At 36.2% G+C, this 21,720-nt stretch overlaps 2 protein-coding genes across 3 annotated transcripts; one reads left to right on the top strand and one right to left on the bottom strand.

Annotated features, from left to right (window-relative positions):
- The first annotated feature begins 539 nt into the window (after positions 1 to 539).
- On the top strand, positions 540 to 3,014 carry LOC113768091 (plant UBX domain-containing protein 10-like). The gene is made up of 4 exons (XM_027312326.1): positions 540 to 1,433; positions 2,075 to 2,248; positions 2,336 to 2,515; positions 2,632 to 3,014. The coding sequence occupies exons 1-4, from the start codon at positions 798 to 800 to the stop codon at positions 2,860 to 2,862; spliced, it is 1,221 nt and encodes a 406-aa protein (XP_027168127.1). The 5' UTR covers positions 540 to 797; the 3' UTR covers positions 2,863 to 3,014.
- A 591-nt stretch (positions 3,015 to 3,605) lies between these two features.
- Positions 3,606 to 10,713, bottom strand: LOC113767703 (inosine-5'-monophosphate dehydrogenase 2-like). Of its 2 annotated transcripts, XR_003468042.1 has the most exons (6): positions 10,306 to 10,713; positions 6,151 to 7,183; positions 5,511 to 5,690; positions 4,719 to 4,976; positions 4,049 to 4,616; positions 3,606 to 3,952 (listed from the first exon to the last, which is right to left on the bottom strand). XR_003468042.1 is itself a non-coding variant. In XM_027311881.1 (5 exons), exons 2-5 carry the CDS (start codon positions 7,177 to 7,179, stop codon positions 4,545 to 4,547), a joined length of 1,539 nt encoding a protein of 512 aa, XP_027167682.1. In that variant the 5' UTR covers positions 7,180 to 7,183; positions 10,306 to 10,713; the 3' UTR covers positions 3,606 to 4,544. The 2 variants fall into 2 exon arrangements, 1 of the variants encoding a protein (XP_027167682.1); XM_027311881.1 differs by having other exon boundaries at positions 3,606 to 4,616.
- Between the last annotated feature and the right edge of the window lie 11,007 nt (positions 10,714 to 21,720).

Raw genomic sequence — 21,720 nt, forward strand, 5'->3', positions numbered from 1 at the left:
ATTTTTTGGGCTAAAGCAATGGAAAGAGGTGTCTACCTTCAAGCTCCAAAAGGGGGGAAATGGGGAAAAAAGAAAAGATGAAGAAATAAGTCAAAATAATTATAATTGTCAATCAATATATTTCATAAACTTAAGATTTTTATTTTTTGAACAAAATGAACTCAAGAATTAAGATCAGACAATAAGCCCGAAAGTCACACTAGTGATAAAGATATTGTATGGCTCTTTCACCTTTTTGCTTTTCATTTATGTGCTTAATTTGTACATTCTTATCATTCCCTTTGCCAAATTTTTCATTAGATATCACATAAATGAGAGGTTATATTATGATGTTATAAAAGTAACAAAGTGCCATTAACAAATAGAAGAATGCCCAATATCACCTCACAATCCTAAAAATAAAAATACCATAATTACCATTTTGACTCTTATCCCAATGATCTTTTGTTCCCTTCTCACATTACTCTAGGATGGAACCTTGGGCCAAGGCATGTTATCTGAACTCTATCACTACGTACAAGCAGGCAGCAGCAGACAAGGAAAAAGTAGACCAGGAGACAATCTTGTTCAATATCCTTGAACTGCTCTGAATAAAGTTGAAAAAGCTAAAAATTCCAAAGTTGAGTTGATTATAACAGTAGCAATTTTTGACAAAATTGCAGGTCTCTTTGGCATCTGCTTGATTACAACATAACATAGGATTCTTACGCTACAGCCTGCTTTTCACCTTATATTCTTGCCAAATCTTAGAAGACAACTCTTCTCCATCACTGAAATTTTGTGTAGCAGTAGTAATAATGTCATCAATGATGAGAGGAAATTCAAGATCATCAATTGAATCATCCTGCAATGGAATTGTTCGCAGAATGGTAAGCCTTCCCAGGAGCATTTTAGGGGGTGTTTCCAGAGCAATGGGACAAGGTATGGACTTTATTCGAATAGGAGGAAGAAGACACCATCCTCATCAACATCATCATCTACCATTAGCAACAGATTTTCCATTTGAGCAATATCCCTCATCAGATCCTCCCGTGAATGATCCATTCAATCAACCTTCACAGAATTTTCAGCAGCAACCGATGGTACAAGAGGAATGGGCATTTCTAGCAAGTCTGGAGCAGGAATATGGCACAAATCATCCATTTTTCTACGTTTGTCGGTTCATGGATGCTCTGAAGATGGCTCAAGAAGAGCACAAGTTCATTTTCCTGTACTTGCACTCCCCTGAGCACCAATTCACTCCCTTTTTCTGCAGGGAGACTTTAGGTTCTGAGCTGGTTGTTCAGTTTCTTGATGCAAATTTCATTAGCTGGGGAGCACTTGCAAACAGAGGGGAGGGGTTCCATTTGGCTTCAACATTAAGGGTCTCCAACTTCCCATTCTGTGCTGTGGTTGCTCCAGCTTCTGCTGGCAATTTAGCAGTTCTGCGACAGGTAAGAGGAAATTTTATACAGAAACTTCATTCCGTTTTGAAATGTTTATAAGCCTAACATTTGTTCATTATGTGCACCTGAATATGAAACCTCAACATGACTAGAATGCCTATTGCCTAAACTAGTTGGTTTTGTGTACAATCAAAAGGTTCAGTATAAAAAGATTTTAATTGTCCTGCATTTCAGATTAAATTATCAGCAAATAGGAACAAAGATATCCCCAAATATTAGGTGTTGGCTGATATCTCAGGTCAAAGTAGCTATAGCCCGTACTACCTGGGATTCTGCTTTCTCATTTTTGCTGTGAATATGATCGCAAAAGAAGGAAAATACTCCCAAGAAAGTTTAGATTTATCTTTTCTGATGATATGGTCATGCTTCTTGTAATGGTAGTATAGTGCACTGAGGGGAGACTACTAGCCATGATTGGGCTCATACATCAAAGCAGCATCTTTTCCATCTTTTTTTGATGTGTTTTCACATTGAAATTCTCAGGTGTTGATTCAGTTGTTTCAATTTCAAGACATGTTCTTCCATGAAAAATCTGATGCATCTGAACTTCCCTACCATCATTATACATTGATATGTCACATGTATTTGATTTGTGAAAGAAGGGAAACTCTCTGACTTGCCCTGTGTAGATTGAAGGTCCAGTCTCCCCTGCTGAATTGGTGGAGATACTACAAAGGACCATGGAGGAGCAAGGACTGGCATTTGACAGTGCAAGGGCCAACGAGGAAGAAAAAAGAAGAGCAGATCGTAAATTGAGAGAAGAACAAGACGTTGCCTATGTTACAGCCCTCCAGAGAGATCAGGTGCACTTTTGCTCAAAATTAGTCAAGCTTCGATTAAGTTAATGTCTGAATCAAACCAGTAGGAAACAGGCTTTCCCATTTGTACAGGAGAAGGAAAAGCTCAGGAGTTTCGCTTCAGAACAAAGAGTTTCAAAAGCTGCAAGTGCCTCCAATTCATCTAATCAAGAAAAAACCAAGCCACTTCCTCTAAAGCAGCAAAACAACCAAATCAAGGATGGTCCAAGAGCAGGAGGAGCTATGCATAAAGGAAATGCTCAAGAAACCAAGGTACTTGATCAAGACTTATCCTCTTTATAGTCTTGTAAGAGTATGCTTTGGTCCATAATATTTCATATGCCCATTGAGCTTGATCTGAAGAATGAACTCCTCATCTTTCTGTGTAGATATTGATAAGGTTTCCAAATGGGGAGAGAAGGGAACACAGCTTCTTGAGCACAGACAAGGTTCAAGCAATTTTTAGGTACATTAATTCATTAGGCTTGCCTGGAGTTGGCGGCAATTACAGGCTAATTTCTAACTTCCCAAGAAAGGTGTTTAGTGTTGATCAGATGGGAATGACGCTGACAGAGGCAGGCCTCCATCCAAAAGCTAGCATGTTCTTGGAGCTTCTTTGACCATAGAAGTTTCTTTTCCTTGGTACGTTACTGAAGTTTCAGAATACAAATTAAAGAAATGTTTTCAGCATCTCACTTTGTTGTTATGGAGACTTTGGGTAGCAAGTAATATTATTTATAAGTAATAATAAAACTTTTGCTATAATTCGTTACTTTCCTTTCTATAACAAATTTCAATCAACGCAGTGATTTTCTACTTTATATATGTTTTTTTTATTGATTTTGTCTTTTTTTTTAATCCATGAATCTACAGTTCCAAATGCTGTTCAGTTTCTGTTTTTCTAAGTTGATGATTTTGCCTACACCCACACACACACATATTTCCCTATAATTCATCAATTATAAATTTCATTCTAATTAATTTCCTTTCACTCTCCAGCATACCAAAAAAAAGATATATTCTATCTCCTAATTAGAAAATTCAAAATTAGTTACCTGTTTTTTTGCAATCACGATCGCATGCTGCTTATATGGATATCTTTTGTTCTTTTTCCTTTACAGGATTTTTTCATATAAATTTCTTTTCTTTAAATTTTTTTAAAAAAGTAATCAAATATTGATTATACTTTCTAAGGTTTGTTAAGAATTAATCATTATGTTGTGTAAGGGTAACTATTTTTATACATCTTTTAGTCTCAATATTTTGTTTTATATTTAGTATTTTAAAATTTATTAAATTTGTCATCTTAGTGCTTTTGTATCCATGACCATCTGAAAGAAATATCGAAGATGAAAAGAAAAGCTCGTGCAAAAGACTAGTTCTTAGATAGAAGAACGTTTAGGCTGAAGTGGCTCAGGGTAACTACTGCTTTGGTGCTTGTCCTCTTCCAAAGGATCCACCAAATACAGTAACTAATCCTGGACACTGAGCTAATAAGACAGTAAATAATCCTGGCCATGAAACTAATTTAAGATTAGTGCTGGCAATCCAATTCAACCAAAGAAGTAAAGGCGCACTCCAGCTCGGAATCAGCTGCTTAGAACTGTTTTATCTATACCACCACGAAGCTCATTCCTGCAAATTTCTGGTGGGAACAGAGACTTGCTTAAGCCCGCAGCCCTGCTCTCACGCCAGCCTTGCTTGTACACCCTAGATATGCAAGAGACGTTTTTTCCAATATGCAAAGCTAAAAATTGTCTAATCCCGGCAGAGAATATATCTCGAAGAGCAAATTTCGAAACTTACCATGCATGTGATACGAAAACATGTGCAGATGCTGACTGCTGAGCGTTTGCCTTTGTAATGGAAAGATCCTAACATGCATAGCTGGCTGCCTTGCCGCTTTCCCCTTCATCCCCAATCCTTAGGATGAATACTGGGGATCATATGCTTTAGACTGCCAATTTAGGGAGCACATATGGTGCATACAAAGAAGCAGCAAGTGAAATAAGTCCTTGTTATTTAACCAACACACTTCCCCGCTTAATCAGTAAAATTAATATATCAAAGAATCATAATCTACTCTTTAACAGTAGCCGATACTTGAAATCCAAAAGCCAATTAATTGCAGTGCATGCAGTAATATGGCTTCTGCCCTAGATGGCTCTTCAAACCAAAAGAAGAGATTCCACCCATAGCCATCAAAAAACAATGCATGTAATTAACACGGACCACAGGATTGCAGATGGCGCAGCAAAAGAATTGCAAAAGGCTTCAAAAAATGGTAGCATCAATTAAGGTTTCAAAAAGATTTCTTTTCATAAGATACCAAACCATGAACTCCACCTTCGACTTGTGCTGCTCCACTTCGAACCTGTAAAAGAACAAAACACCAAGTGAGTTTTTGTAGGTACATAATCGTTAGATTACGAGCAAGGTAACGCTTCACAGCTACAAGTTGAAGTGGTAAACAAACCTCAAGCCTCAGCACCTCCGATCTTAACAGGTCATGTGCAGATTGAACAGATGAAGCACCAAGATCCTGGAAACCCTGCTTCACTGCTTGCACTGTATAGGGTATAAACTTAAGAATTGATCCTTTGTCTCTAACTGCTCCAACTACACCCTGAGCTATTTTCAGTTTAGCTGTATCACCCAAGTATCTTGCATCACTCCCTTTTGTCATTGCTTCCAAAGATCCCATGCCCCTGTATTTCTTGACTCGAATGCCATCCTGTAATTCCAAATCTGAATTATTCAAACTAAAGAAAGATATAATGCACCAATTATGTGGCATAATCATGCAGAAGCGTTTGGCAGCTATGACAAGTGCTTGCACACTCATGTCCATGCATTATTAAAGGAGAGCCGTGAAAAAATTCTAATTTTGTCCAACTTAATTGCAGCAAGAGAGCATGAAGACTCTGTCCCACAGGTATCTCATTCGATAACATATAAATCCTACAGATAATCATAGATGCGAGAATTTTAATAAAACAAGCATGTTGCTCTAACCATTATTCCTCAGCTTATTATTAAGGTTGTAAACTTAATAAAGGAAGAATTGAAGGCCTAATGCCTACCCACCCCGTCCCCCCAAAATAAAAAAAGTATCCCATAAGAATACCATGAAAAAGGCACAAAAAAAAAAAGGAAAAGATGAAAAAGATAACAGAATATATGTTCAGTAGAGGAAATGTTGGGAATGAGAAGAATATCCTATAAGCTGTAATGGATATAGATAAAACAAGAAGGTGTGCCACCAAACCTGATATTGGTAAGTGCCTGGAGCTTCAGTGCTTCCAGCTAAATAGCTGCCCATCATCACAGTTGATGCCCCAAGAACTAAAGCCTTGACAATGTGCCCGGAATTTGAAATGCCACCATCGGCAATGACAGGGATACCACTTTGGTCAGCAATAGATGATACTTTATAAACAGCTGTGCCCTAAAAACAAATTCCAAAGAAATCATTGTATAAAGAGTCTGTAGCTGAGATTTCACAAACACGAGAAAGAGTTCTAAATTCCCTAATATCCTCTCATTGCAAGTTTATAACTGGGCACTATACTCCAGTAACTCAACACAAATGATGCTCCAAAAGGCAACAAGTGATGATGATGGAGTAAATATTGGGTAAGAGGAGGGCGGTCAAGGAAAATGTAAAAGAACTTCCCTTCCTATAACGAAAGCATACTAGCTGGAAAAAGTCGATGCACACAAATGGTAACATGGGAAGCTGTGATTTTGAACATAAAGACAGAAACTTTATGCAGTTGTCAATGCATATATTGCAGAAAAATGGGAGCTTCTCTCCAAATGTGTAAATAAAGGGCTCAAGAAAGCAAACCAGAAAAGGGGGAAGAGAAAAAAGGAACCAGTAGGACTGGTAGACGAGGTAATAATACCTGTCCACGGCCAACAGCGCAGACCTCTTGGGTGGTGCAAATGGAACCAGAACCCATGCCAACCCTTAATCCATCAACGCCTGCCTGAATCAAGTTCTGGGCCTGATACATGGTCACCACATTCCCTCCAATCAAATCCAACCCCGGATACGTCCTCTTCACGTACTTGATCATCTCCAGCTGATAAATGGAATTCCCCTGAGAGCTGTCCAAGACCACCGCATTGACCCCAGCCTTGACCAGATGCTCCAGCCTCTCCTTGTCAGACTCGCGGGTCCCAATGGAGGCACCCACCAGAAAGTTGCCGTCCGGGCCGAGGGAGGGGAGGCCTAGCTTGGGGAACCCCTTGATCCTCTCGACGTCAGAAAAAGTGGCCAGGTTCACCACCTCGTCCTCATCGCCGTCATGGGCCGCTGTCCTGACCAGGGGGACGAAATCGAGTTTACGAGCAGCCAAATAGGCAGCAACATCCTCCAAAGTAGAACCATTGGGCAAGGAACAGAAGTCGCGGTCCACCTTCCTCATGTAATCGGAGACCCTCCTGGCATCCTTGGAATACTCGGAGGGCAAAGCCTCCCAATCGGAGCGAGAGACCAGGCCCAAGAGCCTGGAACGGCTGGTGCCAGAGCTGGTGACGAAGATGCAAGGGGAGGAGCCAAAGTCTTCGAGGGAGAGGATGGAGTCTGAGGGGGAGAGGAAGATGAGATCAGAGGAGAAAGGGAGTCGGTGGGACTTGGCGGCGCGAACGAGAGAGGCCTGGTGGGAGGGGGAGTTGTTGGAGTGGATGAAGGAGAAGGCGCCGAGGGAGGCCATGGCTGAGGCCATGGAGGACTCGGAGATGGTGTCCATGGGGGAGGAGACGAAGGGGAGGGAGAGGGAGAGGTTGCGGGAGAGAGGAGAGGAGAGGGAGACATCATCGGTGGAGAAGTCGATGAAGTGGGGGAGGAAGATGAGGTCGTCATAGGTGTAGGAGTAGCCCTGAGAGAAGAGCTTAGGAGCTGGAAAGCCATCATCGTCGACTCCATTCATGGTTCTGCAAAATTACAGTATAATTTGTCCGTGATTACTGTTCATAAATTATGAAAATAATAATAAATGGTTATTATTTTAGGATGATGGGTTTTGGGGAAAGGGTTTTAGCAGCAGGGTTTTAGATTTATAGCAGCAGTGGGTGAGGATGGGGTTTTAGATTTATAGCCGACAGATATCCTTATCTTTATCCTTATCTCCTTGCATATACATAAACTTTTCGTTCCTACAGCGGAGCTACTTTCAAGCGCAACTCTGCTTAAATGGGTTGTACTTTCTAGTGATTCTCTCTGCTTAGAGCTCTTGTACCTTGAAGTGAACATTCCTTTTTTTTTTTCCTTTTGTCTATTGTCATCATCTATCCCTACCTCTACCTCTGCTCCTACTCCACTGCACCTACTCCAGGTTCTACTCTAAACGATAATAGAAGGTCCCATTCTAACCTATATTAAAGGAATGATCCAACAGGACCACAAGAATTGAACCACCATCAAATCATACGGATGTATAATGCGCTATATGAATCTTAGAGAAGCCACATTAAACAGCAACTTTTGATGGGAGATAAGGTAATCTCCTACCCCCACAAGATATGTGGTGGCTAAGGATCTATTTGCAAGCAAGTTTTTTACCAAATTTATCTGTTACAAATTTTTAACAATTTTTGCTACAATAACCTCATTGTCTCGCCCCATTTTTTCGCGATAGAAATAAGAGGGTGTTTACAAAAGATGGCGTTTTTTATTTAAAAACAAGTGAAAAAGGACCTAGAATGAAACTTTGGGTCTTTGAAAATAAAACAAAACCCTTTTTGACAACTCTGGGTCTTTGAAAAAACAAGAGAAAATGAAATTAATGGGGTATTTAAAGTAAAAAATTATAATCACCCATTTTCCATGTTCAAAAAATAATTCTCCTAACATAGACAAGCAAATGAACTAACTTAAATGAGATACAATTCTAAATGACATGATTAACACATATAGAGGATATGGAGTAGAGAATAATATAATAGACAATATCATGTAAATGAGAAAAGATCCTAAAAATAAAAAATATGCGTGAAAATGTAATGAATATCACACAAAGATGAATCTAACGCATGAATGATTTAAGGGTCTAGTACTGGACTAGCCCATTTCTAAAAATCCTTACTAGCATTGAACTAGCAAGTAAACGGAGGGAGAAGCCACAACTAGCGTTGGACTAGTGTAGTGACGCCATGCATTAATAATACATAGTAAAACAGATGAGGCATAAATCAAAACAAATAAACACATAAAAGCACATAGCACGTAACACATAAACATAATATCTATATGCAAAAATCCTAAGAAAAGCGGATAAAGCACATAACATATAAGCCACATAAACACACGAAACCTACCTATTACAACGAGAAACCTAACTACAATCTAAAATGGAAAAATAAAATAAAACAAATCTAATTATCCTATCTATTACATTTTTTAGGTATTTAAATGCCTCACAAATAATTATAAGAATTAACTAAACAAATATAAGAAAATTCGAATGAGCATTTAAATCGAATAAGCAAAGCATATAAAAATATATAAACACATAGGAACACATAGGAGCACATAAGAGCACGTAATTGACATTGAAATAATAATAATAATAATAATAATAGGGAGTACCTCCCTTTTGAAGTGGTGACTAAATGGAATCAAATTGCCCTATTTATACTCAAAATGAACAGAAGAATCATGGCACCAATTTAATTGAAAATAATAATAATAATAAAATATAAATTCACCTTAAATGTCAAAATAAAGAAAGTCAAGAACATCTAAAAATTACAAGTTAAATATACTCAAAAGTAATATAATTAGCTAATAAAGAACAGAAACAATTATTATAAAGATAATCAAAATTCACCAGGGACTAAAGTGCAAAAAATTGAAAGACTTTTGTGGTCAAAAATATAATTTTTCCAAAGTTTAGGGACCAAAATTAAATGAAAGATAAAGTTCAGGGACCAAAGTGCAATTAACTTAAGGACCTAGGTGAAAGGGATTTAAAATATTCTGGGCCTCAGCAAAACTACTCCAAAGATGAGGGGCTAAAGTGAAAATTTCGGTTTCTGATATTCTTAAGAAAATGGGCCACTAGGCCATTCTCCATTTCTTCTTTGGGCCACGGCCATCCGGCCCAATCGAAAGTCCAGGCTACAATACACAGGCCAGCCCCTTTTTTATCACTCAAGCCCAACCAAAAATGAATGGACTCTGACCTTCTAGCCCAACCAAAACCCAAGAGAAATAAATCGAAACCCAACCAAAATAACCACAAGCCCACTAAAGAATTAGCTAATTCTTTTCCCTTTTTTTTTTCTTCTTTTCTTTTCTTTCCTTTCTTTTCTTTCTTCCCCATTCGTTTCTTCTTCTCTTCTGGCCATCCGAAGCTCACTTCAGTTGGCGGCCATGGTGGCTCCAACGGCGGCACCGCCGTCGGCCGACGTCGCCGGCAAATTTTCAGTCATAATTTTTCACAAAATACACCCCCCACTCGATATTTCGCGTAGATTCCATTTCCGGAGTTAGTTTTTACGAAAAAATGACCCGAAAACGTCCAAAAAAAGCAAAAGACAGACCAGTTTTTATTTTTTTCAAATCACCATATCTTTCACTAAAAATTATAAAAAATATACTACAACACTCCTTGTGATTTTTACAACCTAACTATGAACTGAAATCAATAAAAGCAACAACAAATATGACAACATTAAAATAAAACAGTCCAAAATGAAGAAAAATTATTCACATGCTTCTAAAGTTCAAACTCCCAAAATTTTTGAATAATCACACATTTTCGGACCTACACTAGCAAACGGTCACCTATTTTGACAAAAAAAAAAACATGCACAATGTTCAGCTTTTAATTCGTTTTCCATTTTGTCATTTTATCAAACATATAGCATGCATATACCAAAATAATCTTTCTTCTCCTCGATCTAATCTTGGACTTGCCCAACAACATCACAACAACAAAACCAACAAAAGAAAGGGACAAAGCAGCACTTAAACGTGCTTTTAATATAACTAACCAAAAAAAAGAAAGGGAAAAGAAAGAAACAAAAAATCGAAAAAAAGAAAGGAAAACTACCTCAACTAGAATTACGGTCCTTTGGCTAGAGTTTGGAGGAAATTCCAAGCTTCAGTTGTCCAACCGATAGCTGCCTCCCTTTTTGTGTTTGATTTTGTGGAAGAAAAATGGGTAGAGGGAGCCGAGAGGTCCAAAAGAAAATTTCAGTGGAGTTTTTTGTTTTTTTGTTTGGTTTTTGTTCTTGTCTGTTACTCCTAAGAGCTAGCCGAGAGAGGGAGGGAAAAGATTATTTTTTTTTGTGGCTTGTCTATTGGTGGGCCAAGAAAAGAGCCGAAAATGAGAGGAATTCTTCTTTGAGAGAAAAGTTGCTAATTTTTGTCTTCGGAAGAAGCCCAGAGAACCGAGAGGGACTTGGGAGGATGAGGAGTGCTTTTTTTTCTTAGTTGTCTGACTTCCTGTGTGTGTGTGAGAGCCAAGAGATTGTATTGAGAGAAAAGGTGGGGAGTTGGTTTGTTTTCTTGTAAAAAAATGGTGGTCTTTGAAAGAAGGCAATTGAGTGTGAAATGGGTTAAGTGTATTTGGTGGAAAAAATGATAGGATGATTTGATTTCTTGATTTTCTTTTTTTTTTTTTTGTTGCTATTTTGCATTAAAATGCAAGAAAATAAATAATTTATTAAATTCAAAAAATTCAAAAAAATATTAAAAATTGACAAAAATTTGGTGTCTACACTCATAAAACTTATCAAAATTTTTAAATTATACACTCCAAAATATTCAAAAATTTACACACTTTAAAAAATTTTCTTACAACATCTACAGTAAATTACAATAAAATTTTAAACAAACACCCGAAAAACTCATTTACCAAACGAGACCTAATCCTTTCCGTGGTAGTTGGTTTGAAGTGGACATTCGATTGGACCGAATTTGGATTGTGTTTATCGCTGCCGCAGCTTGTGGGGCCCGCCTTCTTATAATAAGAAGCTCAGGTGGATTGGGGCTTTAGGGTTTTAGATTTATAGCCGACGTCCTTTAAAATAAATAAATAAAAGATTTATAGCCGACAGAGATGGAACGTCATAGGAGCGCTGGTGCTGGTTGGGTGCATTATAGTTTAGGTTAATTGCATTTACCTCCCCGGAGGTTTGGCCAAATTTCAAGTTAGTCCTTTAGGTTTAACCAAACTAAGAAAAGCTCCCTGAAATTCAAAACTTCATATTAAAAAATGCGCCCTGCTATAGCAAATTAACGTTGACCTCCTAAGTTTGGCGAATTTCTCGAAATAATATTGATATACGAAAAAATCACAAATATAGTATTTTGTGGGATTTGTTTCTGAAATAAGGGTCGTCGCACTTGAGAAAATCGGCGCACAAAAATTCTAATTTATTTTTGAATTTTTTTTCAACGGCTTAAAAAAATTTTAAGTTAAGATTTTGGGTTGAATATTTTAATTTAGTCGCAAATCTAATATGAGGCAAAAGCTATGTACCATTGATTAAAATGTTGATCAACAGTCGTGATTTGAAAAAAAAATTTAATTCTATTGCCCCAAACAAAATTTGCGGCAAACGAAATTTATTTGAAAATTTTTTTTTTAGAAGTCGCACATTAAATTTGCAGCGAAAGCGGATGTTTGAAATTTTTTTGAGAAACCACAGATCCCATGTGCGGCAAAGTTTTGGACAACATGACTTGATGGCATTATTTTTCTTCGCTACAAATTATTTTTTTTAAATATAGCAGGTGATCAACGGTCATGATTTGATGGGCAATTTTTTTTTCCTTTGTCGCAAATTTAATTTGCGGCGATATATTTTTTTAAATGCCGCAGCTCTTGATCATTGATCATGGTGATCAACGGTCATGATTTGATGGGCAATATTTTTTTTCCTTCACTGCAAATTAAATTTGCGGTGACAGAAATTGTTTTTTATTACTTGCAAGACATGGAGGGTACGAGTCATTTGGGGCAACCCCACACTTACTTGTTTATACTCCTGGCTGTATAAAGCTCCGTACGCGATCACAAGCTGCACTGTTGCCCTATATATACTTCTACAGGTATGAATAGAACAACTTTGGGATGCTTGAGCATCCTTATTTCATTTGAATGCATAATTAATATGACGTTCACAATGCTTATATTTTTAACAGTTATGAGAGTGGGAAATGATGCCCAGGATTCGCCTGACTATGGTGGTTCCAGCTGCATAGGGAAATGATTTTCCCAGAGGCGGTCGTTGGGCAAGTGACTGTACGATAAAATATTAGGGTTTTAGTGTTAGGATTTAGGAATTAGTGTTTTAGGGTTAATGGGCAAAATCGACATGATTTCATTTTTTTGAATAAAAAAATTTAAAGCTTCGTCACACATTTGAGGTGCAGCGAACCCTTTAACAAAAATAATTTTGCTGTGCCGCACCTTTTTTAAAAAAAAAAATATATATATAGCTTCATTTACTTTCTAGGGAGGAAAAAAAATGAAATTTAAATCAATTTTTTTTCTGAAAACCTCCTTTACCATTTGTAACGACCCTTAAATTAGAACTCAATCCCAAACTACCCCACTTTTGTGATATTTTCTTCTTTTAACATTATTCTTAGAAATTCGCCCCTAAGTTTGAACGATCTCAACACAAAGTTATGACAGATTCCCCAAAATGCCTATCAAAGCTCTTCCTCGTCTTCTTCCCCCTTCCCTACTCCCTAGCAAACAACACCAATACCACGAGGTCCACGACTAATAGCAAAGATTTCAGCACTATTTTTTTTTGGGGGGCAAAGAAGTACAAAAGCTGCAAGTATTGGTATTAAGCTTCAAAGTTTTAATCTTTCATGGAACTTAAGATAACGAAAACACTAACAATTAACCCCACAAAACAAGTTGAATGTACATGAGCTTTTATTCTAATGTTTAGGTGATAATTTTAATGAAATTCTACCAAATTTGGATAGAGTTTTGAACAAATAAAAAGTAGGGGAAAAAACCGAGTGGAAAGAAAGAAAAGCCATTGAAAAAGATGATGACCAGTCACTTTGTTAGATTTTTTCAAATTTTTTTATCATTTTCTTTCACCTTTTTCCTTTTCATTTTCTTGGTATTAAATAGTTTGTTTATAGTCATGTTTTCTTTCTTCAGTGCTTGTTTCAAGACATTCAATTTTCCATTGGTTTTAACATTTATTTTTTGTTTTTATTTTTCTCAATTAGTTTTACTCCATTTATCTTTCTTACTAATTTTGGAGTTTTGTCTCATTCCTTGACTTAATTTTCATTTTTTGTTCTATAAATGCTCTTTTATTGAGTTTTTCATTTTATTTGTGGAATCTTTGAACTATGCCTTTTTGTCATTTCTCAATACACACTAACGGAGTTAAACAACAGTCAATGACAAAGGGGTGATTGTAATTTGGCTAAATCATAAGGCTTGTTACGTAATATGGACAAACCTCGAGGGAGGTAGATGTAATAGGCAGCAAAAAACAATAAATTATTTTTTTCCCCAAACTGGATAACACGCAAAAATGCCAGTATTAGTATCACGGAGCATTATAAATATCACTTACTTTCCCTTATTTTAAAACTTTTGTAACATTGTTTATTAACCCAACTCAGAATATTAATATTGAAAAACTATTTTTGTTTGGAAGTGCATAGATAATTTTTGTTTCAAAATTGCCCTTTGTTGTGCTAATGCTCATGGCAAATCAATTTAAAATCCCTCAACATTTGAAAATTTACCAATTTACTTCCTTAGTGGAAAATTTGAAGTTTATATCGAGGTTAGGAAATCGTTTTACGTACTTTTATTTTATAATTTGGACAAGATATATTAAAAATTTTGCAACTTATGAATAATTTACAAAACACATAAAAATCATTCATTAATTTTTTTGGGGACATCTTGAGAGCATTTTCATACCTACTGTTTTAGCCAGGCGAATTTCTCGAAATAATGCGAAATGGAGAAAATATCACAAAAGTAATGCTGGGCTCGCTTCTATATTAAACTTTTTTCATTTTCACAAAAAGTTTTGCCACAAATGGAGAATGAGGCCGAGAAAAAAATATTTTTTTTAATTGCCGCAAATTACATTTGCGGTGAAGCATGAAATATTTTAAAAATTTTTTTTTTGGAGAAACCGCCATTTGTGTCCATTTGTCTTATCATCAGTTGTAGTTTTCCCATGCTCTGGTTGCATTCAACATGAAGATAATTATATAAATATTCATGTATTTTTTTTTTGTCAGCAACGAAGGGGAAGCCTAAAGAAGCTGTGGTAGAGTCTTGTTGCATTCAACATGAAGATAATTATATAAATATTCATGTATTATTTTTTTTTGTCAGCAACGATACATTTGTATAACCTACTCTATCTTAATCTATAGGGGAGGGGGAGCCCAAAGAAGCTGTGGTAGGGGCTAGTGGGTATGCAGACCCAATTAGACCAAGAGAGTGCTATGACACAACCCTTAAATTTTTTTTCGCTGCAGGTGAGGTTTGAACCCTCACCTACAGCCCAAGGAGGGACTTAAGTCCCTCCCTGGTGGCCGCTAAGCCATTGGCCCAGTGGTTCATGTATTATTTCCCATGATGCTGTTCATGACATGTTAAATTTAAGCAGAAGCGTTTGAGTCCTCTGCTAGTTGCAATTATTACTTTTTGCTGGAATTGATCATTTTGTACGAGACAAAGTGGTGGCATCTAGCCTTATAATAGAGGATTTTGCAGCTGATGGTCTTTCATTACACCATAATTGCTGACCTCATACAGTTGCAAAATCTATGTAATATGTATCTCGATCCCGTTAATCCTGTGCAATGTGCTCATCTTGGACTGATAGTAATACAAAAAAAGGCTTTCGAAACATTACAATACTTGAATCAAGAAATGCGGATGGCAGTTAGCCCATTCGACCGTCAAGACGTTGGCCCATCTAGCTCTCGTACTGTTCCTTTCGAGATGTCTGTTGTGGATTTAGCTAAGCAGATACATGATAGAAAACATGAAGGTAAGTGTTGCAGATGGGCATATCCACACATGTTGTTCATGTATTCGACATATTTAATTTTCAATATGTCTTGCCTGGCATTAAAACCAAAAAATTCGAAAATGGATGATTTGGGCATATTTAATTTTCAATTCATTTTATATTTTCAACCAAAAGGAAGCTGAAAGCATTTTTATAGGATGATTAATCACCATTTATGAAATTAACACAATTTTTGTAGTTAAATTAAAGGGATAATTTCACAAACCTCCCCTAAGGTATTTAATAATTACAGAGAGCTCCCCTCAAATTTTAAAAATTACATATACCTCCCCGACTTTTACTGTTTATATAACAATATAAGTCCAACAAGGAAGATTTTCTCTTAAAAATCCTAAATTACCCTTTTGTACAAAACTAAGAAAGCAAAATATAGTATGTTTAATCATTTTCTTCCATACTTTGCACAAATCAACAAACCTAATCTCTAACAACCATCCATGTATAAGTTTCAAATCCAAATAACCATAAAAAAGATTCCAAGTTGCATATATAGCATCAACTTACTACGTAAAAAAAAAAAAAAAACACTCATACACACACACACACATACCTCCCATTATCTCAATGCTCAAATACCTTTTCAAGACAAGCTAATCTGACATAGAACGACCATTACAACCTTCTTATGGTCTTAAAAATATTAATATTTTAAAAGTAAAGAATAAATTCTACCTCGACAATAAAATCATAACAAAAAATTTCCAATCTAATGAAAGAAATCCTTATGTAATTATTGACATTTTATAAAAGTTTTTCATGGCAACAAACAAAATATGACAAATTTCACATCTCTAGTTCTTCTTCCTATTTCAATCATAAATTTCATTATTTATTTCTCTATCATTGCGAAAATAGACAACAGGCAGAAAAATATTTTGTTTTTTGGATTTTGTAAATCTATTGCCTTAAATTTAGAATTGTCTACCAAGTGGAGGGTATTATAGGTATTTTATTACATCAAGGGAGGTAAGTGTAATTTCTTAAACTTAAGGGGAGCCGAGTGAAATTGTAAGAAACCTCAAGAGAGGTTTCTGAAATTATCCCAAAATTAAATTTGTAGCTTTTAGGGTTAGGATTTACGTATTAGGGTTTTATTGTGAGGGTTTAGGGATTATTGTTTTAGGGTTGGGGTTTGCAGGCAAAATTATCACAATTCCATATTTAAAAAAAATTTAGATTCGCCGCCCATTTGAGGTGCGGCGAATCCTTTAAAAAAATTATTTGATTCACCGCCCTTTTGAGGTGTGGCGAAACCTTGTAAAATATATTTTAAAAAAATCCAGTCCTTTTACTTCCTTGGCGACGAAAAAAATGAAATTGAAATCAATTTTTTTTTGAAACCTAGTTTTCCATTTGCAACAAACCTTAAAAACAAAATCAATCCTACTTTTGTGATATTTTCTTATTTTAAAATTATTCTAAGAAATTCGCCGGCATAAGCCGGATCAATAGCTTTTAGTCCAGGACACTCAAGAAGTGAAAGACCTGCCAGAAAACAAAAGTTTCCGAGACTAAATCACCAGAAAATGAACCATAAAAAAGAAAGAGAGATAGATCAGCAAATACTGCCAATAGGTAGGGGTGAGCAATTACGGTAATTACCGATTTACCGACCGAAATCGATTTCAATTTGGTAATTCGAATTCGGTAATTCGATCGGTAAATCGGGGATATCATATTAGGTAAAATCGAATTAGGGTCGAAAATGGTTTTATAGTTTTTCATTTCGGATTTACCGAATTCGAATTCATTTCGGTAAAACGGTAATAATTTACCGTTTTCAATTTCGAAATTCCCAAATTAAGTTACATAGGAAATAATACATTATGTCCGGATATTGGTCCAATTTCAGATTTTCAGACGCGGTGCCCTAAACTAGCTACTTTTCTCCAGTCCTCTTCATCCCCTCTTCCTCTCGTTCCTCTGCACTGCCGCGACGCCGTCCCCTCTTCCTCTTCCTCTCGTTTCTCCTCTCCTCATTCTCCTCAGTCCTCTCCTCTGTCAGTCCTCTCCTCTCCTCAAGGACCTCAACTATAGAAAGCTCAAAGCTCACCCCTAGACTCTTTCTCTGTTTCCCATTCTGACCGAGGCTTCACTATTGCTGATCGAGCATCCACCATTGCTGACCGAGCATCCACCATCACCAGGACCACGGTTCGCTAGTGCTGATTCCGGTGAAGGTAAGTTAAGTGCTTCACTTTGTAGATTAATAAGTTGCCCTAATTTCGAAATTTATTTGATTTGAAACATGTGTAATTTTGGGTTTGGTTGAAAAATGTTTGATTGGTGTGAAGCTGAGGCTTTTAAAATTAAATTTGCTACTTCTTATTCAACATGAAGTTGCCAAAATGGTGTCTGAGGAGATTGAGTTACACTGTTTTACTTTCCATCTGATTTACACTGTTTTACTTTCCATCTGATTTACACTGTTTTACTTTCCATCTGATTTACTTTCCATCTGATTCAACATGACTAAAGCATTCTGATTTACTTTCCATCTTCATTTCAATGACTAATTGATGGAGGTAAGAATCAAACAAAAGGAATAGCAATCAGAATTGCTCTTTTGACATTATGAGTCCCGTTTCTTGAGTTCTTGAAGATTTGCAATTAAGTCTCTTAAATCTGTACTTTCGTCTCCAATTTACATAAATAGGCATGTTGTACTCTTCTCAGGCTGCATGTTAGTCAAGACGTAGAATTCTCCATGGTTTGGTAAGCCAAGCATTTGAATGCGAGGGCTTAAATTTGGGATGATTGTGAACAATGAACCTGTATATATAGTTAGGAAAGTGTATTAATAGGTCCAAATTATGTCTTTCCTTCTAGTTTGAAAGCAGAAAAATGATAATTGTTAATCAGGAACTAATAGGCCTCCTCAACTAAATTGACCAATTATTATTATACTTGTAGCATTTCTCACGAAATAGTGATTATAAGTTTCCTCTCCATTTTCAATTTTGAGAGGAAATGTTGTCCTGAGTTGGTTCTTCAATTTCATCTAGTCTTTTATTTCAATTTTATTGCTAACTGATTGTTGCACTAAATTGTATAATTTATTTGCTCAGATTTTCAAAAAATTTGAGGTATGTCTACTACTGATGATGGTGAGAGTAATCCAAGTCGCAATGAGCTAGAACAAGAAGGATCATCTGGACCTCTTCTTCCTAGTCCTACAACACAAAGTTGTGAAGAATCTGGTCTTGTCAAGAAAAGAGGAGAGTACAAGAAGAGGTCCAAAGCTTGGGATCATTTTCATGTAAAGCATGTGAATGGAGTTCATCATGCAATTTGTAAATACTGTGAGAAGGACATAGCTGCAGATCCCAAAAGTCATGGTACGACTCCCCTTAATACTCATGTAGCTAAATGTCCTCTAAATCCTAAAAATAAGCACACTGGCTAGGCTACTTTGTGTTTGGGTGAAACTGAAACATTAGAGGGAGAGGTTAAAGGGGCACTCATAAGTTGGAAATTTGATGCAGAAGCCATTAGAAAAAGCATAGCTTATATGGTAATTGTTGATGAGTTGCCATTTAAACATGTAGAGGGTAGAGGTTTTCAATACATGATGCGGACTGCTTGTCCATCATTTAAAATTCCTTCGAGGTGGACTATTTCTAGAGATTGCTATTAGCTGTATTTAGATGAAAAAATTAAGTTGAAACATCTCTTGAAGAATAACAGTGGCAGAATTTGTCTAACCACAGATTCTTGGACATCCCTTCAAAGGATAAACTATATGTGCCTTACTGCTCATTTCATAGATAATGATTGGAAACTGAACAAAAAGATCCTAAATTTCTGTCCTATTGCTAGTCACAAGGGAACTGAAGTTGGTAAGGCCATAGAAAAGTGTCTACTAGAATGGGGAGTTGATGATATCCTAACTGTTACAGTTGACAATGCAAGTTCCAATGATGTAGCTGTCAGCTATTTACGAGGAAAACTTCAAAATTGGGGGAAAGCTGTGTTAGGGGGGAAATGGACTCATGTGAGGTATGCAGCTCACATAGTGAATCTAATTGTCAATGATGGCATCAAAAAACTTGGGGATTCAGTTGATTGTATCAGGGCAGCAGTTATATATGTTAGACAGTCACCTTCTAAATTGAAAAAATTCAAGGAGTGTGTTGAAATTGAAAAAACTGAATGCAAAAGATTGCTCTGTTTAGATGTCTCTACTAGGTGAAATTCTACATATCTAATGCTAGACACAGCTTAAAGGTTTGAGCGGGCTTTTGAGAGGTTCGAGGAGCAGGATCCTTACATGCTTCAAGAGTTAGAAAATCTGCCAACAAAATCTGATTGGACAAAAGCTAGATTCTTGGTAATTTTTTTGGAAAACTTTTATCAGCTAACTGTGAAGGTTTCCGGTTCCAAATATGTGATTTCAAATAATTTTTTCACTGATATTAGTCACATTCATGGCATTTTAATTGAAATGACATCAAGTGATAATGAAGAATTGAGTTCAATGGCAAGATCAATGAAGGAGAAATATGATAAGTATTGGGGAAAGATTGAAAAGATGAATATGCTGATTTTTATTTCCTCCATGCTTGATCCTCGAACTAAACTTGAATACCTTGAATTTGTGGTTTGCCAAATGTATGGTGAGTCCGATAGTACAACAATAGCTGGCCTTGCAAAAGATGCAATGTTTGAGTTGTTTAATGAATACAAGATGCTTAACACACCTGCCTCAAATTCTGTGTCTCATGCTTCTTCACTTTCAAATGAATCTCAAAGGAGTAAAACTACATTTTATGGACATGGGGATGCCTCTAAAACAATCACTGACCGGTACAAGTTGGAGTTTAAGAAGAGAAAAATGGAACTTGGGGGTAGGGATGCAAAATCTGAATTAGAGAAATATTTGAATGAGGATTGTGAGGAAGATGATGAGAGATTTGATATCTTGTTATGGTGGAAGGCCAATAGCCTTAGATTCCCAATCCTTTCGAAAGTTGCTCGTGATGTGTTAGCAGTCCCAATTTCTACCGTGGCCTCCGAATCTGCTTTTAGTACCGGATGTCGTGTTCTTGATACATTTAGGAGTTCTTTGACTCCTAGAATTGTGCAAAGTTTAATATGTGCTCAAGATTGGTTTCGGTCCTCCAAGACAGAATTAAATGTAGAAGAAAATCTGGAAGAACTTGAAACCTTCGAATCTGGTAAGCTATCAAAATTTTTATTGCAGAATTTGAAGTATTTCTTTATTTCTAATAATTGCCTTTATGATACTTCATGAATTTTGTTTGTTCTTGCAGAGTTGCTGAAGACTGGAACTGAATCAACTATAATTGACGCCAAGCTGTAAGATGTGGACGCCAAGCCATTAGATGTGCGGTCATTAGCCAAACAATAAGATACGAACGGCCGCGATCTTTTGCCACACATTACATGTGCGGCTTCTCAAAATATTGTGGGACCATCATGGACCTTTTGCCTCAAAGTTTTTAGAAACAAAACTTTTTACCGTCGCCGCAACCCGTTTGGATTGTGATTTTCTTCAAAAAAATTATTACGTTTTCCGTGAACACATTTTTCTATCACCTTTTTAAGTTACATATATTAAATTATTATAATAATTTTTTTATAAAAAATTCAGAAAAATGCAATCCAAATTGAATTTTTTTTAAAATTTTCATCCTCCGCCGCAAATTACTTTTGCAGCAATTCAACAAAATAAATTGGTTCCAACTTAAAACAAAAAAAAGAAATTTAAATCAAATTTTTTATTAAACCTCATATGATATTTGCAACAACCCTTAATCTGAAAGCCAACCTTCAACAGCATCACTTTTGTGATGTTTTCTTGTTTTCGCATTATTCTGAGAAATTACCCCTAAGTTAAAAATACAATTTTAAACGCTTTTTCTTTTTTTAAATTTCAAGCCATCCATGTGGATAAAAATGAAAATGCTAAATAATTATATAAAATTTCTTAAATTCACTCAAAAACAACTTACATAAAAGGAAAGATTTCTTTATTTGGTAACCTAAAAGGCACCTAATTAGCACATCAAGAAAATTAAGATGGACCCAACCTTAAAGTTTTAAACTCATAATCAACCAACCTAAATTACTAACACTTTAGCACAGGAAATGTATCCTTCCACCAAAATAATCCACCCCCTATTACAGCATCAATTACAGATTCAGGCTGATACTTTCTAGCCCTAAATCCATCCTTTAGAAAATCAACAAAAGAATAACAGAAAAAATATATATCAAATTTGTATGTATCAGTCGAAACTGTGTGATACTGCATAATGTGAAAGAGGTAGGGGGGCAATCTTTGTCAAAAAATGAATTCAATTTCGAGAAGAAATTTCTTTGTTTATGGATTCTTGGTTAAAGAGCAGCAAAAGATTAAAACTATAATTGAATTGCATCTGAGTTTACTCGAG

This window comes from Coffea eugenioides, chromosome 4 (assembly GCF_003713205.1).
Source record: "Coffea eugenioides isolate CCC68of chromosome 4, Ceug_1.0, whole genome shotgun sequence".
In the NCBI taxonomy this organism is placed as follows: Eukaryota; Viridiplantae; Streptophyta; class Magnoliopsida; order Gentianales; family Rubiaceae; genus Coffea; species Coffea eugenioides.